The following is a 25,141-nucleotide window of genomic DNA, read 5'->3' as shown; positions in this document are numbered from 1 at the left end:
GAAGTGTTATGAAGGTTCAGACTTACTGAAGGGTCTGGTTCTCCAACCAATTCTTCTAGAATATGTTCATATTACATAAATTCAAAGTTTTTATAGTCAGTTCTTATTGGATACTCTTTCAGTACGTCATTTGCAAATGCTCATTGAGAAACAAGTTACAAACTTGAACGTTTAATTAGGATTTTTATATTATAATTCTGTTCTTACTCTTGCAGGATATCACTTCTCTATGCTCATTGTCAGATAAGAATCACCTTGGAATGTTTTCTGGGAAATGTATTCTAGACAATAGGATACGGTTTGTACAAAAAACTTAAATGATTGTCAAAGTGATGGCATACAATTCTCTTCATATATACATAAAATTGTAAATACAATTATAGGCTAAGTCGAAAAAGACATCTAAATTGTTTGTTTCATAGTAAGCCAATCACAGCGGAAAAATTCTAAGTCGTGTGAATCCATCCTAGAATATGATTTAGAAGTCATATATATATCTATTCAAAAGTCTGACCAAAATGGCAAAAAATAATATCAAAGGTACACACTTTCTAAAGGGTTTCGTTCTCTAATCAATAATTTTAGCATATTTTCACAGTACGTAATATTTCAGTTTTTATAGTCAGATCAGATGATTCTTAAGAATGTCGGTTATAACTATGCTGCCTATTATCCTGTTTAATTTTTTTGTATTGTGATCTAAATAGCTTAATGTGTGTCGAAGATTTGACACAAGGCAATCTCTCAACATCATTTAGTAAACTTTAGCCTGTCTTTCAAATGACGTTGTATTATAATACAATGTTTCATTTTAATCATTTACAGCAAAAATTTTCACAAGTTCCTATGTATGTCTGAAACAAATCAACAGACTTACGGAGTGTTATAAAGGTTTAGACTTACTAAAGAGTTTGGCTCTTAAACCAATTCTTCTAGAATATTTCCACAGTACATAAATTCAAAGTTTTTATAGTCAGTTCTTATTGCATACTTTTTTAGTACGTCATTTATAAATGCCTATTTTGAAAACAAGTTACAAACTTGAAAGTTTAATTAGGATTTTCATTTTACAATTCTTTTCTTATATTTGCAGAATATTACTTCTCTATGCTCATTGTCAGAAGAAAATCAGCTTTGAATGTTTGCTGGGAATTGTAATCTGGACAATAGGATACGGTTAGTATAAAAACTTAAAAGATTGTCGAAGTGCTAACATACAATTCTCTACCTATACACATATAAGTGTATTTAAAATTATAGCCCAAATCGAAACTGACATCCGAATTGTTCGAAATTGTTTGTTCCATAGCAAACCAATCACAGCGAAAAATATTCTAAGTCGTGTGAATCCACCCTAGAATATGATTTAGAAGTCATATATATATCTATTCAAAAGTCTGACCGAAATGGCAAAAAATATTATCAAAGTTACACTCTTCTGAAAGGTTTCGTTCTCCATTCGGATCTTTTAGCATATTTTCACAGTACATAATTTCTAAGTTTTTATAGTCAGATCAGATGCTTTTTAGAATGTCGGTTATAACTATGCTACTGATTATCCTGTTTGATTTTGTACTGTGTCAACATCAGCAGCAAATATTTTCAAACGTTTCTATGATAGTCCAACCCGAGAAATGATGAAAGTCATATTTATAGGTTTCCAGAAATCAAACAGAAATGTATGTCTGAAACAAAGCACCAGACTAACGGAGTGTTATAACGGTTTAGACTCACTAAAGGGCTTGGTTCTCCGAAAAATTCTTCCAGAATGTTTCCACAGTACATAAATTCAAACTTTTTATAGTCAACGTTCAATTGCATACATTTTTAGTACATCATTTGTAAATGCTCATTTTAAAACAAGCTACAAACTTGAAAATTTGATTATGATTTTCATTTTATAATTCTTTTCTTACTTTTGCAGGATATCACTTCTCTATGCTCATTGTCAGAAGAGAATCACATCTGATTGTTTGCTGGGAATTGTAATCTGGACAATAGGATACGGTTAGTACAAAAACCTAAATGATTGTTGAAGTGGAGGCATAGAATGATCACCTATATATATAAAATTGTACATAAAATTGCCAATTTCATCCTGCTGTAGCAAATCAAACAATATTATGTTTCTGTTCATCGATAAGCAGCTAAGATCTATTACATTTAATTAACAACTCCTTAATTTTCAGTTTTTTATTTGCGACCAAAATCTACATTATCACCTTAGAGATTCAACAATGGTGCATTTTCTTTTTTGCTGATAAAGTAAATTTTGATTAGTTGCTTCTGAAAGGTTCCAGGATTCAGCCATTTTTTATATTTTGTGCTCAGTTCATAACTGGCAAATGCCCTTACCGGTTTTGATATTTATGGCCTTGTTAGGTGGTATGGTAATACACCGATAATCTAGTTTGTTACTTTGCGAGTTGAATATATTGGCCACAAGACTCATGAGGATTATCAAAAAGATCTCCAACATACAATATTAATGTCTTTGACCCGACATCTTGGTCATAATATTTGTTTTACAAATCAAAGCATCAACATCACATCTGAACTTTCGGTATTTCATTATGTTTATAAAACTCTTCCCAAGTTCAAGTATTCCTATTGGACCTGCCATGCAATGACAATGGATTGCTATTTGGTTCTGGTTAAGTTAAAATAGTTATCTGCCACTAATGGATATATTTTATCTCGATATTGCAAATTATACAAAATTTAGTTTTTTCCTAGACTAAGTATGAGCCTATAACAGTGTGGGGCTCACTGTGATCGCATAAGACACGACTTGTCAATTTGTTTTTTAATGTGGTTGCTTTGTATCAAGTAATTGTAAATGTTTCCAGGTTGCAGCAGTAATTTGATAATCACTTCAATTTTTAATTGTTATCATGCCAGAGATTCAGATTCAGATAATTTATTTTTATCATGCAAGAATCAATGCAAACACAACACAAAAGTGTATGAAAAAATTGAAATATACACGTAAGAAATAACGTCAAATATTATTTACAATCGATAAGGGGTCGCGAAGGACTGTAACAGTCTTCGAGTCAGCGACACCTGTTGGCTGATTAATTCAGAGGGAAAAGACTAAAATATACTAATTTAATAATTTAAAAGTATCACAAAATGAAAATCATAAAATACCACTGGAGTAAGAAATGGCGAAACAGCGCCCTCATCATGGGCTTAACTGTGCGTTCACCGAACAATGACAAAAATGCTTATTAATATGAATAAGCAGAAAAAGAATGCGACTCGTTGTCAATAGCAAGCTCAAGCTGGAGTTTACGACTGTGGTGGGTTGAATACGGATTAAAAATCAAGAACTATTTTATCACTTCACACAATAATAGTTATATATGGTAACGTAACATGATAGATAAAGAGATAACAGTATAGCAATAGTTCATTGTTTGCTGTCCAAGATGATAGATAAATAAATAAAATATAATATTGGTAATGCTGAACCGATGTTTGGATCAATTGTGAATTTGTGACAGTCAACTCCAATTGCAGCTGTAGAGGAAGATGGATACACCTAGCAAATCCAGCGCTCCTTCTCCACCACCCAGAAGAAAGAGTCCAAGCAATCAACCTATGCGTACTGCTGCAACAATGACCAACACTATTGAGTTAGACGACGTTACAAATTTGGTGTCTGTTCTCGAAAGTACAGTCCTTAAGACTTTACGCATCGAGATACTTGCCATCATTGAACAACATATTGAGAAACATCTAGAAAGATCTACTTTTGACTCGACACATGCCATCACCAACAGTGCATGCTTAGAAGAATCTTTAACATCTTTGAAAGACTCTATAAACGAGATCAAAACAGAAGTAACATCCTTCGGTCTAATCAAAAATGAGATTCATGAAATAAAAGAGAGCCAGCACTTCATGTCAAAAAAGTTTGATGAGCTTTGTTCCAGCCAAAGTGAGCTCAAAAAATTAGCAATCAAAACAAAAAAAAGAGTGGCTGACCTAGAAAATCTAGTACAAGAACTAGAGGAGGAAATTGACATTTTAACAGAGCGACAGCAAGACCATGAACGTCGCTCCAGACTTGATAACCTGGAATTACACAACATACCATTCTCAACCGGTGAAAACTGTGAAAATCTGATTACCGACTTGTGTAAAAAAATTGATGTCCCCATACAATCATTCGACATCTCAAACTGCCATAGATTATCAAAAAATAATAAAAAAAAACCATCACCAATAATTGCCAAATTTATCAATAGAAAAACGAGAGACCGAATAATAAAGAATCGAAGCAAAATCAAATCACTTGACATTTCAACAGTTTTTCCAAAAATCTCCAGGTCAACCAAAGTATTTGTCATCGAAAATCTTTCGGATACCAATAAAGATCTATTTTTTAAAGCCAGGGATTTAAAGCGTGCTTGTGGATATAAATTTTTATGGACAAATAATGGAAGAGTTCTTATCAAAAAGAACCTGGATACTGCTACCATCCCCATAATCACTGAAGATGATCTGCTTTTAATAAAGTAGGTTATTATATGATATTCATGTCTATTTATTAACTTTTAATATTATCAAGTGTATATATATCCATTTTTCATATTCTCCCTAAGATAAATGGCTAATATTTCTAATTGTCTATGTGACAACATAGAAGTTTCAAATTTGAATGATATTCCAGTTGATATTGATTTAACAATTATTCACATCAACATTCGATCAATTCAAAAAAATATTGACCCATCAATTGAACTCTTGTCAAAATTCACTATTCCCCCTCATATAATAGCAATTAGTGAAACAAAATTACATACCGGTAATAGTCACTCCTCCAATATAAGCATTGATGGATACAGATTCATTCATACCCCTTCTGCTTCAAAAGCAGGGGGTGTGGGTGCCTTCATCAGAAACGACATTACTTATTGTGAAGTTAGTGACTATCAACTCAATTATCCAAATTCTGAAGACTTATGGTTCGAAATTAGCCTAACAAATGTATTCAATAATATGAGCATTGGCATTATTTATAAACATCCGAGAAGTGATATTCCTGAATTTACAAGCATTGTTGAAAAGTGCATCTCAAAATTATCTAAAAAACATTTTATAATAGTGGGAGATCTTACTATCAATTTACTCGCATCAAATACCAACACCCAAATTGCATCTTATTCTGATATGCTTACTTCCTATAATGCTATTTCTCTCATTTCAAAGCCTACTAGAGTTACACGTAGCTCTTCCACTCTTATAGACCACATGTATTCAAACATGACAGATGTGCAAGTTAATTCATATGTGATATCATCTGATATCACTGATCATTTTCCCATAATGTGCTGTCTTAAAGGCATTAAACCATCCACTATAAATGATGTCATATTATCAAGGGATATGTCTTCATTCTCTATCGATGAATTTCGGTCAGATATACTACACATAGTTGATGAACGCTTTGTCGCGTTAAACTTGAATTGTCATAATTTTGATAGACTATTTGCAGAATTTATGCATTCTATTGCTTGCCTAATCAACCGCCATGCCCCATTGAGACCACTGTCACGTCGACAAATAAAGGTAAAGCAAAAACCGTGGATAAATAAAAAATTACGTGACAGCATCTGTTTAAGACATAAGATGTTCAAATCTCACCACTTATGCGGCAATAGTTCTCAATCCTCATACTATAAAAAATATCGCAATTCACTAACACATGCCATTGAAGATGCCAAACAAATGTATTTTCAAAAATTGATTGCCCAAAACAAAGGCAACCCCAAGTGTACTTGGCGAATTGTTAATCAAATAGCATCTACTAAAAATAAAAAAACCAAAAGTGTTAATGAAATTGATTTGGAAAATGGCAGAACCATTAAAGATAAGTCCTTGATTGCACAAGAATTCAATAAATATTTTTCCACTGTTGGGTCCAACCCTGGTACTAAATTCTCCAATGATATGGATGGCTTTAAAATATTTCTAAGCAAGCGTGTAAATCAATCCATATTCTTAAGTCCTGCAACAGTGAATGAACTGACCATGGAAATAGTATGCCTCAATGAGGGTAAAGCGGTTGGCGCTGACAACATTCCCAGTCGTTTCCTTAAGTATGTGGCAGACATCATAGCACCTTGTATAACTGAGTTTTTTAATAATTCACTTCGATTGGGGATATTTCCATCTTCACTGAAAATTGCCAGAGTAATTCCAATCTTCAAATCTGGTAATACAAAACAAATTTCAAATTACAGACCTATATCCATATTATCTGCTGTTGATAAGGTTTTTGAACGTCTAATTTACAGGAGGCTAATGGACTTCTTTACAAAGCACGATGTTATAAATAAATCACAGTTCGGTTTTCAAAGCAATCACTCCACGTCACATGCCATCTTAGATACTATTTCTCATATATATGATAAATTAGAGAGGAAAGAATATGTCAGTGCAACATTTCTCGACCTTAAAAAAGCTTTTGATACTGTCAACCACAAAATTTTAATGTATAAGTTGTGGCATTACGGTATTAGGGGGGTAGCAAATCAACTCCTTACTAGTTATTTGACAAGTAGAACTCAATATGTTCAAATAGGTACATATTGCTCCTCTGTCTTACCTGTGACCCATGGGGTTCCCCAGGGTTCGTCCTTGGGTCCGGCTCTGTTCTTAATTTATATTAATGATCTTGCACGTAGCTCCACTCTATTTTCCAAATTATTCGCTGACGATACGAACCTTCTCGATAGTGATAAGTCTCATGTTGTGCTTCAATCCAGAGTGAAAACTGAAATACAAAAGGTTGCTCATTGGATGGAACTTAACAAACTAACATTAAATGTGGATAAATCAAAAACTATGTTGATAACTCCTAAAAAACCAAAACGCATTGATGGTTTAAAAATCCAAATTGGGGGGACTATTCTGGAAAATGTGGAATCGTATAAATATCTTGGTATCGATATTGACAATAAATTGAACTGGGATATTCACATATCCAACATTACCGTTAAATTATCTAAGGCGGTAGGAATGTTGTATAAACTTCGATCATACACCTCAGTGTCAACTTTACGTATGGTTTATTATGCTCTGTTCCAGTCCCATATCCAATATGGCATTGCGGCCTGGGGTTCAGCAAGCAAAATGTTACTGCATCGTATTGAAGTCATGCAAAACAGGGCAATCCGTGCTCTTACACACGCCGGACCTCGGTGCAATTTAGAATCCTACTATTATAAGATGAAAATACTTAAAAATGCAGATATTTATAAAACTGAAGTGCTGAAAATTATGCACCAACATCATAATAAAAAACTGCCGGCTGCATTCTCCGGCTATTTTGTTAAGCAAAGCGCCATTCACTCTCATGCAACTCGGTCTTCTGCCAATAGCTCATATTATATGACTCGCTATTCATCTAGCCGCACACAAAATTCCATTAAGTTCATTGGTATAAAACTTTGGAATATGCTTCCAGTTACCATACGCTCTAAGAACTATAATACATTTAAAAAAGAATTAAAAAATCACTACCTCAATGCTTATAACATCCAGTAGTCTAATTCACTGGTCATCAATCCTGTATTTGATGACAATTTTGCTGAATGTGATGTTTTTCTTATTTGTTCATATCATTCATTTCCAGCGTTATTGAATATTTTCACTATTCTTACACAAGCTACGTTACCCCAAATCTCTTCGCCGTGTACTTAACCTCTCGTATTGTGATTCTGTTGCCCAAACTTCATTATGTATTTATACCTCCAAAACTAATTCCCTTATTATGGTTTGCTGGGAATTCCCCGTAATTTATCTCCGCAAGGCAGCGTCATGTCAATCAGAAGCCCGACAGCTGTGACGGTGCCGACCCGAGCATGACGCTGACGATTTGAGCATTTTTTCCCCTCCTGACGCGCTCTTGTTTTTCTCTCGTTTCTCATGATTATCTTCGATTTAACTATTTTCTCCTAACTGACTTCCCCAATTCGACTTACATTTTCCAAATTGTGTTCATTCAAAAAATATATATGTTTAAATCCTGTTTATTTAACTTCATCTGCTGCTGTTTACAGCTATTTAGGTGTCGCTGACACGTTAACTTTATAGTTTATTCGCGACTCCTCGTCTATTGCAGTCGAATTATTGTACGTCTGTTATTTCTTCTCTCGATTTATTTTTACTGTTTATTTGTACAATATTTCTTGCATGACGGAAATAAATATCTGAATCTGAATCTGAATCAATTTTACAAGAAAATTGTACGAATCATCATTCCATTGCCGAACAAAACTGGGAGGTATAGCTAAACATACAGTACCGGCAGACCGGTGCGTTGACAAACAAACTCATCCACTCAAAGAAACAGACGAATAGCCCCCAAAGTAAACATTTTTCAATGCTTGTTTGAATGCATTGTAATTCTTGATTCGAATACTTTCAGATAATGAATTCGATAACATAAAACCTACATATTTTATTGAATTTTGGGTACGCTTTGTGGAAAAACGACGCACATAGTAGGAGCCACAGGCAGAAGAACGAGATCTGTGTGAATGAATACTGCTTTGCTTCGAAAAGTAGTCAGAAAATGTTACAGGGAGATCTTTGTTATGATGTTGGTGCATTAGTTTCAGAACCTCTATTTTATGAATATCTGCCAATTTAATAATTTGCAGTTCAACGTAGTTTGGGTTAAGTTGATCATGATGTCCACTACCAGAAACAGCACGGATGGGTCTAGTTTTATCAGCTGTGCCCCATGCAATTATGCCATATTGAATGTGGGTCTGAAAAAGTGAGTGATAAACCATGCGCAAAGTTGTTACCGATATAAAATGCCGAAGATTGTATATGATCCAAACCGACTTAGATAGCTTAGCGGCCAAGTTCGTTATATGCGTATCCCATTTCAATTGACTATCTAAATAAATGCCCAAATATTTAAAGGAAATGACATTTTCTAATAGAGTGTTGCCAATTCGAATTGGAAAATTCAATAGAGTTCTATTTTTGTGCGGTGAAATAAGCATAGTTTCGGACTTGGCGATGTTTATAGCTAGTTTGTTATCCCTCATTCAATTCGTTACTTTTAAAATTTCACTGTTCACTCTTGACTGAAGAGCTGGGAGATTTTGTCGCTATCGAGAAGATTCGTGTCGTCTGCGAATAGTTTTGAGAAGAAGGATGAACAATTGGCAAGGTCATTGGTGTAGATTAGGAATAATAAAGGCCCCAAATTAGAGCCTTGTGGGACCCCATGTGTTACAGGTAAGGTAGAAGAGCAGTATTTACCTACTTGAACATATTGACTTCTATCACTTAAGTAACTAGAGAGGAGCTTATTAGGTAAACCCCTGATGCCATAATGACACAACTTATAAGTTAATATATTAGGATTGACAGTGTCAAAAGCCTTCTTCAAATCGACAAAAATTGCACTAACAAATTCTTTTTTTTCTAATTTGTCATAGATAAAAAAGATGGTATCTAGAATTGCATGTGAAGTGGAAAGATTATTTTGAAAACCAAATTGATGTCTGTTTATTACATCATGTTTTTCGAAATAATTAGTAAGCCTAACATGGATCAGACGTTCAAATATCTTATTAATTGGAGAAAGGATTGAAATTGGCCTATAATTTGAAACAAGTTTTTTATTACCAGATTTAAAGAGCGGGATTACTCGAGCTACTTTAAGAGTTGAAGGGAAAATTCCAAAAGAGAGTGAGCCGTTGAACAATTTTGTTAAGAACGGTGCAATAAGGTCTGCGACAACTTTGAGGAAGCGAAGTGGAATGTTATCCGGCCCAACTGCCTTTCTCTCATTCAAATTAGGTAGTTCCACTGCCAGAATCAGTAGCGGGATTTAGAAAATGAATTTACTAACTTGATTACGAAGATACGGCTTAAAGTCACATACTTTATTGGAGAATTTGACAGCTAAGCTAGACCCGACTGTTGAAAAATACTTATCAAATTCAGATGCGATCGAGGGACCATCTTTTGAGATACTGTCGTTATCGAGACATCTACCTACAATTTCATCCATCGTATGATACGATTTATTTTTCGTAACAGTAATCTCGTTTACAATTTTCCATGTTGACTTTGGATTGCCCTTGTTTTGGGCTATAAGATTTTGGTAAAAAATCTGCTTAGGTTTGTCTATGGCTGAAGATAATGTGTTTCGATACTTTTTGAAAAAAGTGCACTGGCCCATTATTACCTCTCAAATAATGGGTTTTAAACAACTTGTTTCTATGCCGCAGACTATTGATCAATCCTTTGGTTAACCAAGGTTTTAACCGTAGCCGTTTTTGTTTACGCGATAATGGTCAAACCGGGGCATGACGATCAATGCAACTGACGAAAGACTGTATAAATTCGTCAAAGATGCTTTCAAAGTTATTAGCAATAAATTGAATTAGGGCAAACCGATTATTTAACATGTTATGAACCTCAGATCGAAAGGCATCAGTTGAAAATCTTGATATGTCTCTCGACAATATACAATTATTTTTTCTAGTGGGTTTGGTGCCACTTAGACAGCAAATGTGTGGAGAGTGGTCACTAATATCTGAAAGCATAACATAAGAATTAATTTTTAGATGTGTCAAGTTGCTGTACATATTGTCAATGAGGGTGGCTATTGTGCGGCCTACTCTTGTGGCTTTGGATATAATAGAAACAGCATTACGTGACACAAGCATATCAACATAGTTTGCTATGCGGGTATCATTGGATGCTGAAAATAGATTAATGTTTAAAGACTCCGACAATAAGAAAATTTTTTTTTGCCAATTTAGTTAAACATAATTCGAGAATATCTGTAATACTAGGAATGTCATTTTGTGGGTGCTTATATATAATACCAATTGCTAATTTATCAATAGTATTTTCTAAAGCGATTTCAAGCCACAAGTTATCGCAGTTCGGATATTGGACTCTGTATTCGAAAATTTCGGTTAAAGTTATATCATTTCTAACGAATGCACCAACACCACCTGCTCTAGTGGGAGATGGTGAATGGATGAAGCTATGGCCATCGATACTAATATTAGAAGAATAGTTATTTGATAATTTTGTTTCGCTTATTGCTATAATGTGTGGGGGTATTGACAAATGTGATAATGAAAAAGGTAATTGATCAATGTTTGTCTGAAAAGAGCGAATATTCGAATGGAAAATAATTAGATCCGAAAACATTCTAGTTGAATTGAAACTTCGATATTAATGCATTCAAAATTCATATTATTGGTCATCTAGGTGAGAATAAAAAAATAACAAGGAATAACATAAAAGATCAGATTGCTGAGAGATGAGCATTACTAGCTGAATGTAAAATAATACTAGTAAGATTGACTGACCTATTTGATATATGCCAGGTCATCCTTATTTCTGATCATATTTGTTTTAGTGACATCATTTTTCTTGATAAAAATTTTGCCATTATTAGTCCATAATCATTTATAACCACATTGTCTTTTAAGTTCCCTTGTTTGAAAATACAATGATTTGGCTGATTTAGTTAAATTCTCCACAATAAAAATATTAAAGAAATTAAAGATGTTTTTGGGATCCTTAGCTGTTCGCAGATTTTTACGATTCTTGATTATATTGGTTCGAGTTCTTCTTGAAGTAAAGCGAACAATTATTGCAGATGGTTTATCTTTGTTGTTGTTAGATAATCTGTGAGAGTTGTAAATATCTGAAGTTGATAATTTTACTCCAATCAGATTAGACAGATTGCATACAAGTAAGTCAGTGTTTTCATTATTTTTATATGTAATTCCATGAAACTCGAGGCATTCTAATCGCGGTCTTCTTTCTTGGTCTTCTACTCACTCATCAAGGTGGTCACATTCATCCTCAAGCTCTTCTACAAGTTCTTCTAGGTTTTGAATTTTTTTTGTTGTTTTTTAACCAAATCTTGAGTGGAATTAGGAGTGTTGTTGATGGAATCAAATTTGTCAGATAAAAATTTCTGACTGTCTTTTAGTTCAGTCTGGAGGCTATCGTACCAAGTTCGGTTATCATTTCTTTCATAGATGAATTCAAAATATGTTGGAAACTGCTGGTGGTGATATGAGAAGAATCTGATGGACTAGATCAGTGGTTCTCAAACTTTTTTAGTCCCAGAGCCGCATTTCAAACCTCAAAGTTATGAAGAGCCGCACACAAACAACGCAAAGTAAAAAAGCAACAAACCTTGAGCGCGTATTAAAAATACCAAGTCGTCGTAACAACAACACACGTAACAACTAGGGCTGGGCAAAATATTCGAATATTAAAATATTCGAATGGCATTTTACTATTCGAATATCCGGTACCACGTGACCTGCGCCGCTCTGCTTGGACACCGAACTCGCGCGTCTCCAACTCAATCGTGAATTGTGCGAGATTTCCCAATGGTGACAAATTTGAAAAGTCGTTCGTTTATCTTTGCACTTAACGTATCGTTTCAATTCCATATTTTGCAAATCCGACCGTTCTGAAAATTTAGAAACTTCAAACCAGATTAGTTATTTAAAATAAATTCCCCAGATTTCAAACTCCGCATGCTTGGTGACAAGTCATTAGCCTTTTCTTGCATTACCGAACATAAAGTTGATTAAAATTAAAAGTTGAAATCACTTTTCGGCGTTTCATTGTGAAAAAGGCGATTTTAGGTCGTTAGAAAACTCTAGGTATATGAATAGCATGGATTTTCAAAAATGACCAAAAGTTTTTCCAAAAGCTGGTATGAGTTATTTGTATGAAAAACACTCATTAAGTTGTAACCAGATAAGAAATGTCATGTCCTACTCCCTAAACACTTTCTATTAGCTCTTTATCCGTGGCCAAGTAATGTTTCGAATATGTAAACATTTTACTCGACCATGCATAGCCGTTGAGCCAAGAGTAGAACGTAAAATCTATCGTGAATTTCGTTGTGACAATGCACACTGATTCGTTCACGAATTGTTGCGTCTATTATCGTCGAAAATGATTACAATTGTTAAATTTTGAAGCATTTAGGCATAATAATTAAGCCTTACGGCATGACCTATTCAAAATCATTAGGTGAAATGCTGAATTTGCAAATTTCGTAAAGAAAATTGAGCATTACTCAGTAAGTATTTTAGCTATAATAACCATCGGGGTGTTGTTTTGTTGAAATAAAATCGTTAAAACTTGAAGGAATTAGTTATAATCCAACATTCAGGATTCACGCAATCGTAAATTTGCTAGGTTTGTCTATCTAATACTAAAATAACACGAACACCATAGAAAAGCATGAGAAACTCACTTACTGGTCTCGGTTATTACAGTTCACTTTAAACAGGCACAGTTAATTTACAAGCGGTGATAAGGAAGATCAATTCCACGGCAGCGGATAAAACTAAAATTGATTTGGTTTTGAAATCAGCCCTTAATGTATTCAACAGCTGTCGCTGATGTGAACGCAAGGGTATACTAGAAATATGAAACTTGTAATACGGCGACCCCTTAAAGGTCGGGAATATATAAAACCAACTTTAGGATATCGCTGCCGAAACGATCGCGGCGACAAAGACAGTCAGCGGATTATGATGAAATAAACCATTGACCAGTAAAAAAAAAGCTTTATTGTCAATTATTCAATGTTTCTATTATTTTCCAAATGGAGTATTGACCTCCGACTTTTTGGATCCCTGTTATGTATAAAAATATTCATTATTCGACTATTCGGTATTCGTTAACAATATTCAAATTATTCGATTCGAAAAAAGATTCGATTTTGCCCACCCTACCCTAACAGCCATTTAATTTGGCTTTGATTTCTAATAAGTTTGTCAAAGTGGGTTGTAATCGTGGAGGATGAAAGGTGCAATAGCTGCTTGATATGATCACCAGATGTTTCGGGACTATTTTCGATTGTTGGAACAAAATTAAAATGCTCTAAAAATTTAAATAATCATTGAGTTATTTGATTTATACATAATATTTGAAAATGCGACAAAAACTGAAAATCCACGAAAGCAAGCCAATGATTACAGCCATGTCTAAAATCTTTGCAAGTGAAAGTGTCCGAGTGGCCGCGAAAATGCTTACTGTTGCGTCACTATTGCATCTTGTAGATTAGTCAACGCTACGCTAATAAACACGGGGGAATCCATTCGACTTACAAATAGACTTCCGAATTTTAATTTCAGGTCAATGATGAGTTTTCAATGAAAAATTTTCTTTGAAAGTAATTAATTTTTGGAGCATCAACAAGAGCCGCAGGAAAGGTTGTCGAGAGCCGCATGCGGCTCTCAAACCCTAGTTTGAGAATCACTGGACTAGATGGTGATTGTTTGGTGGCCAAACATTCGTCAATCATCGAAGGTAATTGTATAAGAACGTGGCGAAGGATTGTTCTGGTTATAACTGCCATAAGAGTACTGTCTTCATCCCGTGATGTACTTGGAGATTCGGGATTAAGTCGTTTTGAAGTATCCATAGTATATATCGGATGATGTTCGAGTGATACAGAAGAATGGTCATGAAATAATAGTCTGCTCTTTGTTCTTCAGTGCAGGCAGACAAAGCAATACATTAATTATAAGTTACTAGTTAGTTAAATTAGCCTATTTCCATCTTAAACAGCGAATAATGAAATCCTGAAGTTTACTGATATTTTTATCTATAGGATTGCTGCTGTATATGCTTTAAAACAGATAATGCCTCGATTAGTCAGTTTTTTTTGTTTCCTAAGTTTCTGGTTTAATAGATATCCTTAGTTATCCTTGAACAATGGTTTTTGAACCCTCATGTCAAACAAGTTTACTGCTTGGCCATCATACCTTCAATATTAAGATTTTGAGTTTTAAAAGTGCAAAACCTATTCACCAATAGACAAATACAACTTTATTATTTTTAAATTAAAGGTTTATAATGGTTACTGATAGCTTTTTCTATAGTTGCTGTACTCCATCACTCAAGGTTAAGCCCCCATAAGATAATATATTAGAGAATTTTTTTAATAATACCAGTAACAATTTCAGTAATCTCTTTATTCAGTGTATTTGTGGAACAATATTATTCTTCCTGAATCAGAGATTTATATAGGAATATGTTTTAGAATTTTGATATGAACCACTTTGACTATCATTATTTGAAAAAACATTTGCTGTCCCATTCATCTAAGAACAAATACCAATGCAGATTTGTTTGGGTGTATGTTATACTTATTTAATAATGCAGATTTATATTATATTAAAGTTTTCTTTGAACAGTTTTATCTACTGTATTTAGCCAGTTGAAATTTATGATTCAATTTGAGCACTGCAATTTTGTATCACAACCTACTGTTTTGTTCAAGTGATTCCTTACTGAGATGCTGTATAATTAAGTAGGCTAGTGTGATAGAGTAGTTTTTAGTAGTGTTCAAATAACAAAATTCAATTAACTTTATTATATGAGATAGAATAGGTTTTACAAATTTTTTTCTGGGCGAAAGGAAATCCGATAAGACAGCCTATTCATATAGCCAACCATGGCCCCTTGTACACAGTACAGTTAGCAAGTCCATCCATGTCAGATATGGGATTAGTTATCCAGTTAGTTATTTCAGATGCACTTGATGGTGGAGAAAGACGTAACTGACCACCCTACGGCAGCGAGTAGTTCAATATCCCTTTCAAACATAATTATGTCCCACACAATTCGAATCTACAAACCCATGCAGTTGCAAGATTATCAGGTGTGCGGTAGCGAGTGTGTTCCCAGCGTTTAGCACGATGCCAAGTTGTGAATCTGTCTTCCGACTTTATAGTTATGATATAGGATTTGAATGAAGGTTAATAAAATCTTTTATTGCTTTTTGACTTGCAAATACTTTTTTGTTGATTATATAGCTGCAAATATTCATTTAGATGACGTTGTGATAAATAGAATTATTATGGCATTAATGTATTTCCGTTTTAGTTGTATTAATATTTGTAACAATACTTACGGTGAAGTTTAATTAGTCAGTATATTAATGAAACAACTTTGGGATTATCATTTGTTATTATTCAACCAATTATTCAACTAATCAGGATAAATCAAAAATAATTTTAATAATAAATACAACTTTTGGATATTTTTTTGAATAATAAATTTAAGATCAGAATTCTTTTTTATTTTAAAACTTAATTTTGCATGTTACAAAAACTACATTTTGTTAAAAGTAAAGTCTATTACGAAAGACAAAACAAACAGTGATGCGTGCCACAAGGAGATAGTAAACAAGAATTTTTATTATTAAGTGGCCTTATACAAATAGTGGTTTGTTTGCATTGATTCAGCTGAGATTTCATATTTTTGAAGTGTTCAGACCCCTTATCTATACATAAAGACATTACAAACATGATATTTCACAATTCTATGGTCTAGTTTGTTGAGCTATGTTTCATTTGTAAAAGTAAGGTCAAAGCTAACTTCTAATAGATAGATACATTAATGTTTGCAGTTCACGCTCGCTAATTATAATTTTTATATCTCAGTTTAGTGAGTGTACGAAGATGAATTCACAAGTAATAGACCAGACTATAGCAAAACAGTCAGACCGTCTCATGACATCATATGACAGGTTCAAAGAAAAAGGATTTCTTTGCGATTTCAACATCAACGTTGGTGAAAAATCATTCCGAGTGCATCGTACTGTCTTGGCAGCCTCTTCAGAATACTTTGAAGCAATGTTTTCAAGCAACTTGAAGGAAGTTCATGATGGTCAAGTTAATATGAAGGGGGTTGATCAGGATGGAATCGCACAATGCGTAGAGTTCATGTATAAAGGAAAAGCAGATTTAAAAATAGAAAACATTCAGCATATCCTGCATGCTTCCAATCTTTTACAAATGGTGGAATTAACAAATCTTTGTTTTCAATTCTTGAAAATTAAGATTTCTCCTATAAATTGTCTCTCTGTAATCAACCTGGCTCATATGTATAATCGCCATGATATAAAACAACAAGCCGAACAGGTCGTGATTGATAATTTCCAATCTGTTATTTCTTCCAAAATGTTTCCATTCATCACCAAATCAGATCTCTTGCGCTACATGAGAAATGAGACTTACCAAACATCATGGAAAGCCGTGGTGGCATGGGCAAATGGAAAAAAAAACGTAGATATTTCTGAACTTGTATGCATCGATCAAATTCCCTTCAAATTTCTTCTGGAAACTGTCCTTAAAGAACCCATTGTTAAAAACAATAAAACAGCTGAGAAATCGGTAATCACTGCATTATTTTCTGATGCTAAAAAACTCGAGACAAACCTTGATATTGACAACTGCTTTATATTGAAGAATCTTTTTGAAACCAATCTAGTTCCTGAACAAACGGCAGTTAAGGATACCATTACACGATTTTTGGAGACAAATTTTGAACAAATTAGTAAGAAAAATGAATTTCTGGATATCAGCAAGGATGATATACTAAGACTTTTCAAATCTTCAGTCACAAAGTATACTTCGGAGGCTGTCAAATATGAGTCGATGATGAAATGGGTGAAATACGATGTCAAAAACAGAAGAAAAATCTTCCAAGACTTGTTTAGTTTCATTAAAGTCAAAGATTTATCTCTCAAGTTTCTAAAAGAGACAGTTCGACTCGAACCTTTAGTAAGAAAGTCAGACAAGTGCTATGATCTAATAGTGGATGAATTCATATATAGAGCATCTTCAAAAGGTGAAGAAAAACCAAATGCAGATAATTCCTTGACTTTACCAGATTCAAAATCTTCAGAGGATGACGAGAAGGATCTTCTGACGTTGGATGTGCATCGGGTTATGGCACTGTCAGTTCCAGACCACCTAATGAAGGTTTATTATACTTTAAATACTGAAAAACAAAGATACCGTACTTTCCCTGTCAGTTTGTATGGAACGGCGGTCTTACAATGTGAATCTGAAATATCTCTCATTGAAACTCTCATTTTAGGGCTAATAATTAACCTCGGATATCTGCTGCATCAGCTCATTAATCGAAAAATTTGATAATACTGAAAAGCATTTTGTATTCATGTCTATGTCTAGGTGCAAACGGAATTGAACTAAATTTCAAGCCTTAGCGTTGCAAAAGCCACATGTATGAATAAATTATAAAATCTATAAAATGGAGTAGATTTTATATTACTTTGTCTAAATGATGTCTCTGAACCAGGTCTCAGTTACTGTATAATTTCATGATTCAGCATATTTGAATTTGCCCATGTCCGTGTTGTTTTTCCATAAACTCAACCTATCCGAGATATTTTATACATTAAAACTTTTTTTAAGATGTTATGTTACAAACAAGGCTATGTACTTGAAACGATTGATATCTATTGATATGTAAAGAGATAATTTATTCTGGAGAACCAGAGTTTTTTCTGTTAGGCATTGCCTGTCAACTAATTACACACTTGGGATGAGGGGTGGAATAGGGTTTAAATCTAAGATGTGTAATCTGTAATGCCTACAGTTAATTATAGCACTTCAACCACAAGGCCATGGCATGGCCCAAAACTCAAATAACCATCAATAACTCAATTAACTTTCAGTTCATTTTCATTTTACGAATACATATAATTTGTAGATATTATGGTACCTTTTAAATATTACCGAACCTCTTAATCACGAGCATTTTTGCTTAAAAAAATGAAACATTGATTTTGCTACAAGTTTTGGTTTTATTAATCCAGATGCAGAATCTCACTCTTCAAATCAAACTACTCCTGGTCTAAGAATTATCAATCAACAACCGCCTGATGGGAAGCTGTCATGGGATTTCTTGCAAGAATTACTGCCAGGATATGAAAGAATGGGTGCTATTGTCATCACCTACTCATTTCCTGCTGGATGTCTGAAGGTGAGTTATGAAACAAATTTAATTGTTGGTGGGAAAATAAATTATGGATTTTCTATATTCAACAGTCTTATTCAAGAAGGTTCTTATGCATAATATAAATCCCCACTGCGCATTAGAACTTCACTTGATTGAATAATCATTCCTTAATTAAATACCAGTGTAATAACTGAAGAATCACAATTTGTTGAAAAAAATATTTAGGGATATCTACAATCTAATGATTTGATATTCTATAATTCTTTGGTCCCTATACAAGCAACCACTGATATCTAATGATTTTTTAAGAAAAACCTATAATTTATGATTTTCATGCCTATATAGTATGATTTTCTAGTTCTGCATTTCCTATTCAATTTATTTCACTCTTGGAATGGGGATTTGAACCGAGATGTTCAATATGTAATGTCAGCATAGTTCAGCCTAACACTTTAACCGTTAGGCCATTTCACAGGCTTATATGGGTTGACTCTGGTTCGTGCTTTGTCCGTCTATACCTAATTTAGACTGGGTATGGTCATAGAATTCAGTTCTGATGGAAATCAATGCTTTGAAACGTTTGTTTTTGAGACAAAGATTAAATAAAGTATTTATAAATGCAGTAGAATCATAAAATAGTCATGTGAAGCTTGTTGAAATCTGAATAAAATTAAATTATTTATTTGAATTTAAGATGCTTGTAATTTAGTTCTTCTATTTTCACTTTGATTTAGGCCCAATGGTGCAATAAAATCATGGCATAGCCAAATATTTAACAAGATTCCCCATGGATAGGTCCTGATTTCAATGTATAATTGAGGTATGGAGTTTTCAAATTGAAATAATATATTGAAAATGAAAATACCAAGTATTTTGATGAAATTTTCATTTGACTTCTGGTGAATGTTCATAGATATTCTCATATTTATATCAGTTTTAACCAATTCCAATGTATTAGAGATGATTAGTTATGTTTTTTTCTTTAGGGAATTTCATATGAGGCACAAGATTTTGCTGAATATTTGCCAAATACTAATGATGGATGGATATATCTCAACTTACTCAATCAAGCATTCATTGCAGGATCGATTTTCAAGATTCAAGAAGTTGGTAATAGAAGAGGAAATCTTGTTTGGAGCGATGATATTCCTCATAAGACTAATAATACTGAAGGAACTGAGAAGTAAGTACTTTGCGTGTTTTGTGATTGATGAGTATTTACTGTATTTCAAAAAATATTGGCAGATAAGGAAGAATAAAACAAATTTTGAAATTTTGTTTACCCTGCGTATTGCACTATAATTCCATAGAACCAAGTTCTGCACTTTAAAACTCTAAGATCATGATCCAGCATTGTTTAACAAAAAACTTACCATACTTCTATTATTTTGTCTATGAGCATGTTCAAACATAGCTCATGAACTTATTCTTCTTCAGCAATGGTTATCCAGATCCGAACCATACAATGAAACTGATAGAAGCATTGGAGGTGAAAGGATTCGTGTTTGATGTATCAATACCGGTGAGATAATTGTATTAACTTGACACTCTGGAAAAATATTGCTGAGTCCACTCTCCCGAAATGCATCCATATAAATAGTCTTAAATTTCTGAAATAACAATTAGATAATCATCACTTGAAACTGAATTGAGTAATGAACTTGCTTTTGGTATCGAGGTAGATAAAAGGTCGCTCGTTTACATGAAGTTTACTCAGATTCAACAATTTACAATTCGATTTAATTCTAATATTCGATTTGAAAAGCCCAGCCCCAAAGACATCATAAAGTGCTCCACTGTCATATATGATATCACAATCACATGGTTTTCAAAGGTTTTGAAGTGCAAATTTGAAAGCGCTATCTTTAATGAGACACTCCGTGTGCTGTGCAGGTTTTATTGATAATATAAATCCAGGCCCCAATTTCAATTCTACCCAGTTCTTTTGATTTCAAGTAACTGCTTGGCCATTTCACTATTGTAGTACAAATGTGTAAGATAAAGTAATTTGAAAATATAGAGATAACAATTTTTCATACCCCTTTTTTGTTTATGTTCGTACCTCCGGACAAGGCTCTGTACAATCATCCACTGATATGTGAATGACTAACATTTTTTACAGATACTGTAATTTTACCAGTGACAAGAAATTAGTTTGGTAGTTTGGGAAATTAGTAGCTTGGATGGATATGATAGTTATAGCAAAAACAATATATTTGAATGAGCTGCCCTATCATAATGTACAGATTGACAAATTTTTGCTTCGTTTAATTGACTCTCATAAAAAAAAAATTTATTTCACAGAAATTCTGGAAAGCAAACTTGAGAGATTTCCTGCAACACTGATTGCACTGTTTCCTGCATAGGATAGTGAACTTTGATATTGAACTTGCCTTCATTAAAACTGCATCAAGGGCCAAGATAATAATTTCATTGCAGCTGTTATGCTAATGTTGTTTTTAATCAAATATTATAAATGATGAAGCAATAAAACTATAAATATTATGAGAAAATTTAATAATCCGAATTGTAATCGTGCAATTTCCATATCGGCTCAATTTTGTATTGACACTTGACAGATCATGATATTAGTAAAAATCATATTGCTTGGAATATTTTGGAATCAGAATTTGAGCTCGGAAAGTTATTTATTGTAGCCCCTTAAATGTTCAGTCAGTTGTTATTAATTCTAAATATTCTGATATTATTTTTTACCCTGCTTAATAACCAGTAAATATAATGATATCTATTAGGTTTTCTAATTTTTTACATTTTTATTATATCGCATTTGTGACAGTTTAAACTGAACTGATACTGTGATATAATAGTAATTTATTTTGATCTCCATTTATTCAATTCTAGCAAATTCTGCCCTGTAGACATGACTGACAAATACTGTGATTTATACCTACAGTATTTGCTTTTAATTCTCGTTTTATGCAAATTATACTAGAATTTTTAAGAAATATTAAAATATGCAATTGTTTATTGTTTCACAAATATAAAAAGAATACTTGATCCCGATTCAATGTTTTAGACAACATTTTCACATTGTCACCTCCCCAACAATTTTCTGTATCACCATCCACTGGTAAGTAATGAGCCATTGAGCCAACATAAGGAACTGTGATACCAACTGACGGAATTTAATGCTTTACCCACTGGGCCCATTGTATTAATGTTCATGTTGCAATTTTGTGTGAGCATTATGACATTTGCATATCCTACTGTTATAAATATTTTTCGGTACTCCAGAAGTATGTGAACCAAGATGGCGGACATCAGAACCTAGTATGTGTACCAGATTGGAGATAGGCCATATTTTATTTCAATTTTCCTTTTTTCAGTTCTATTACGAGTTCGAAACTTCCCGTAGTATTTGTATCTTAAATTATGCCCTAACCCTAACCTCGTTCACATACTTCGGGAGTACCTCTTTCAATATGAATTTTTACTTTTTATCATTCATTACTTTTGCAATTGAGCCCAAGTCTTACATTGTTCCTTGCATTCAATTGGAATAGGCTCACTCACTCTAACAATTATGTTCCCATTTTGGCATGACCTTTTCAAATTTTATTTATTACAAATTTAAGATCGTGCAATCACGTAATAGCATCAAGTCAAATTACACATTTTTTTCAATAAGTCACCGGAAGTTGACTTGCTCGACTGTTGGTATCCTCAAGTGATAAAGCTCGCATGGAAAAACACTTCCTTATTTCTCTCTTACCTATGTGTCGATATTCAATTGGACAGTTTTATATCTTTTCCGAGTATCAATATAGTGTTGTATATTTCATAATTGGATCTACTGCATATGTATACTTCATACAAGAAGTTCTGAACTCACTACATTCCATTCAGCTTGCAACACCTCCAACCATTCAGTCACCTGACCAGTTTTGGACATCACCAGTTGTGTTGCCAATTGTCAACTTTTCAGCTGTCAAAATGCTGAAAAACATGACTTGACTTTTATGTAATGCTTAGGTCAGTATTTCATAAATGTCATTCTCTCAGTCCCATCTACGAACTAACACTACAATAGCTCAGTTTTCATTTTCTCTTCTACCTAAGCTTGAATATGCCTTCCACTTTAAAAGATTTAAAGAATGCCATTGTTTCGTACCATTGTTGCCTAGTGTTTTACATGGCTCATTTTAATATTTATGGTCCTCTCCTTGTGCGTACCATTTGACCCACAAGGTGCTTCTCTCTTAGGAGTGATGTGATTTCCCTTCATAAATGAAAATTATGAATTTTAGATATCCGAAACAGAGAAATTTAAGTTCGTTTGATATATACAAAAAAAAATATTGAGAAATTAGATTACTGATTGTTTTATCTTTGTGTGCTTCAAGATGGAAATAACACTAATCGTTGTTTTTTCAAAAACACCTAGGATTGTTGTCCTTTTTTTATTACATTGAAATTGGTTTATGCAATTCACGAAATTTGAAGATTTTATATTTGGAACAATTTCTTTGATTATTGATTGTTTATATATCAGTGTTTCTAAAACTTTTAAGCCTAGTTTGAGAATTTATTTAGTTTCCCCACCTAAAAATAACTAGCTAACAATAAGCTACAATTAAAAGATAGTAAGGCAAAGGTACTGGTATATTTTATTCAAAAAACTTGTTGAAAATACAAGGCTGGAATGCAAATATCCAAAATAAAGAAATGTACGGTAAATAAAACTCCCCCTGTAGTTCCCACCGTTTGAGAACCATTTCTATATATAATAGATGTGTTCTTGGAATTATGCGTCTACCAGTTTTTTTATTTGATCTTGATTATTGTTCGTCTGCATGATTTCATTGAATAAAAGGTTGATTATATACAAGTAATGTATGCATATCTGATGAACACTCTTCTGAGAATTTAACCATCGTTGAAGTGACCACATTTTTCCGGTGGGCTCGAGAGCTTTTTTCTAGTCATGAGCGCGACTAGTTATTCAATGACAAACACTTTAGCCAACTATTACCAAATAACTTTCCATAGTTCATCTAGTTATTCATGTCAAGCATAACATATTGCCATGGCCCTGAGTTACTTCCCGTGTTATAACAGATTGGATATGGCGATAGCTATCTAATTATCCTCTCTATTTCTGGTCTTAGACAGTTGAGAAAGCAAAATTGAAGATTCCAATGCTTTAATTTGATGATTTGAATTTACTCCAGTCATTTTGTTATTGACCCAGTCAACTTCAGTCTAGTTGGTATTTAGTTTCAATATGAGTAGTTCTCAATTATTACATACGCCTTTTTATTTTAGGGTTATCACAAAGATCTCTAACATACGATATGAATTTATTTGATCTGACATTTCAGCCATAATAATTGTTCTACAAGTCCTAGTATTTACATATGAACGTTCTGGATTTCATTATCATTATAAAACGCTTCCCAAGTTCAAGTATTTTTATTTGATCTGTTATGCAATGACAATGGTTTGTTATTTGGTTCTCGTTGAGTTGAAATAATTATCTGCCTTTAAATGATATAGTTTAAATTTATATGGCAAATTAGACACGAGCACGAGACCTATAATATTGTGCACAAGGCACGACTCATCAATTTTATCCTTTTATACAAAATGTTATGATATTTACTTTTTTCTTTTTATCCACAAGTGATAATTGACTCAATATGTACTTTTATTTTTAATTCTATTTTGTTCTCATTATTCTTGTGGTTGCTTCGTATTTAAATAATGGTAAATGTTTCCAGGTAGCAGTAGTTCTTAAATTATTACATCTTGTTTATGCTTTTTGTTCATTTTATCAATGGTTGCTATTATGCTTTCTGAAATTTATAGTCTATTCTTAATCAAAGTTGCTACTGTATATGTCTAAAGTCAGATAATGCCTTAATTAAATGGTCTGTTTATAATTTGTTGTTTAGTTTCGATTGTGTTAATACTTATACCAATATTTCCAGAGCATCGTAATTTTTCATCATATCATTTATCTAAAAACCAACTTTGTTTTTCTTAAATAAAAGGTTTATAATGGTTGTTGATAGCCTTTAGCCTGTTATAGTAGCCTGTTGTTGTACTTCGGTACTCAAAGTCATTCCCCCATGAGATAATTTATTAAAGAATTTATTTTGTATCAATACAAATACCAATTTATCCATGATATTCTCATTGTTCAGTGTATTTTGGGAAACATTCTGATTATTTCTGAGATTTACGTAGGAATATGTTTTGGAATTTTGATGTGAACCACTTTGACTATCATTATTTGAAACAAACATTTGATGGCCTAACTGCATTCATCTAAGCATAATTACAATAACTCCAATGCAGA

General features: G+C 33.2%; 1 protein-coding gene across 1 annotated transcript; it reads left to right on the top strand.

Moving 5' to 3' along the window:
- Window positions 1-518: 518 nt before the first annotated feature.
- LOC120344627 (putative E3 ubiquitin-protein ligase DTX3) lies at window positions 519-24,853 on the top strand. Its single transcript, XM_078112677.1, has 7 exons — window positions 519-540; window positions 1,094-1,154; window positions 1,925-2,007; window positions 18,677-18,843; window positions 19,806-20,002; window positions 20,257-20,341; window positions 21,124-24,853. Exons 1-7 carry the CDS (start codon window positions 519-521, stop codon window positions 21,163-21,165), a joined length of 657 nt encoding a protein of 218 aa, XP_077968803.1. The 3' UTR covers window positions 21,166-24,853.
- Window positions 24,854-25,141: the final 288 nt, after the last annotated feature.

Source organism: Styela clava, chromosome 5, assembly GCF_964204865.1.
Source record: "Styela clava chromosome 5, kaStyClav1.hap1.2, whole genome shotgun sequence".
NCBI lineage: Eukaryota > Metazoa > Chordata > Ascidiacea > Stolidobranchia > Styelidae > Styela > Styela clava.
The sequence above is the reverse complement of the archived record's forward strand: the minus strand, read 5'-3'. Positions and strand labels throughout refer to the sequence as shown.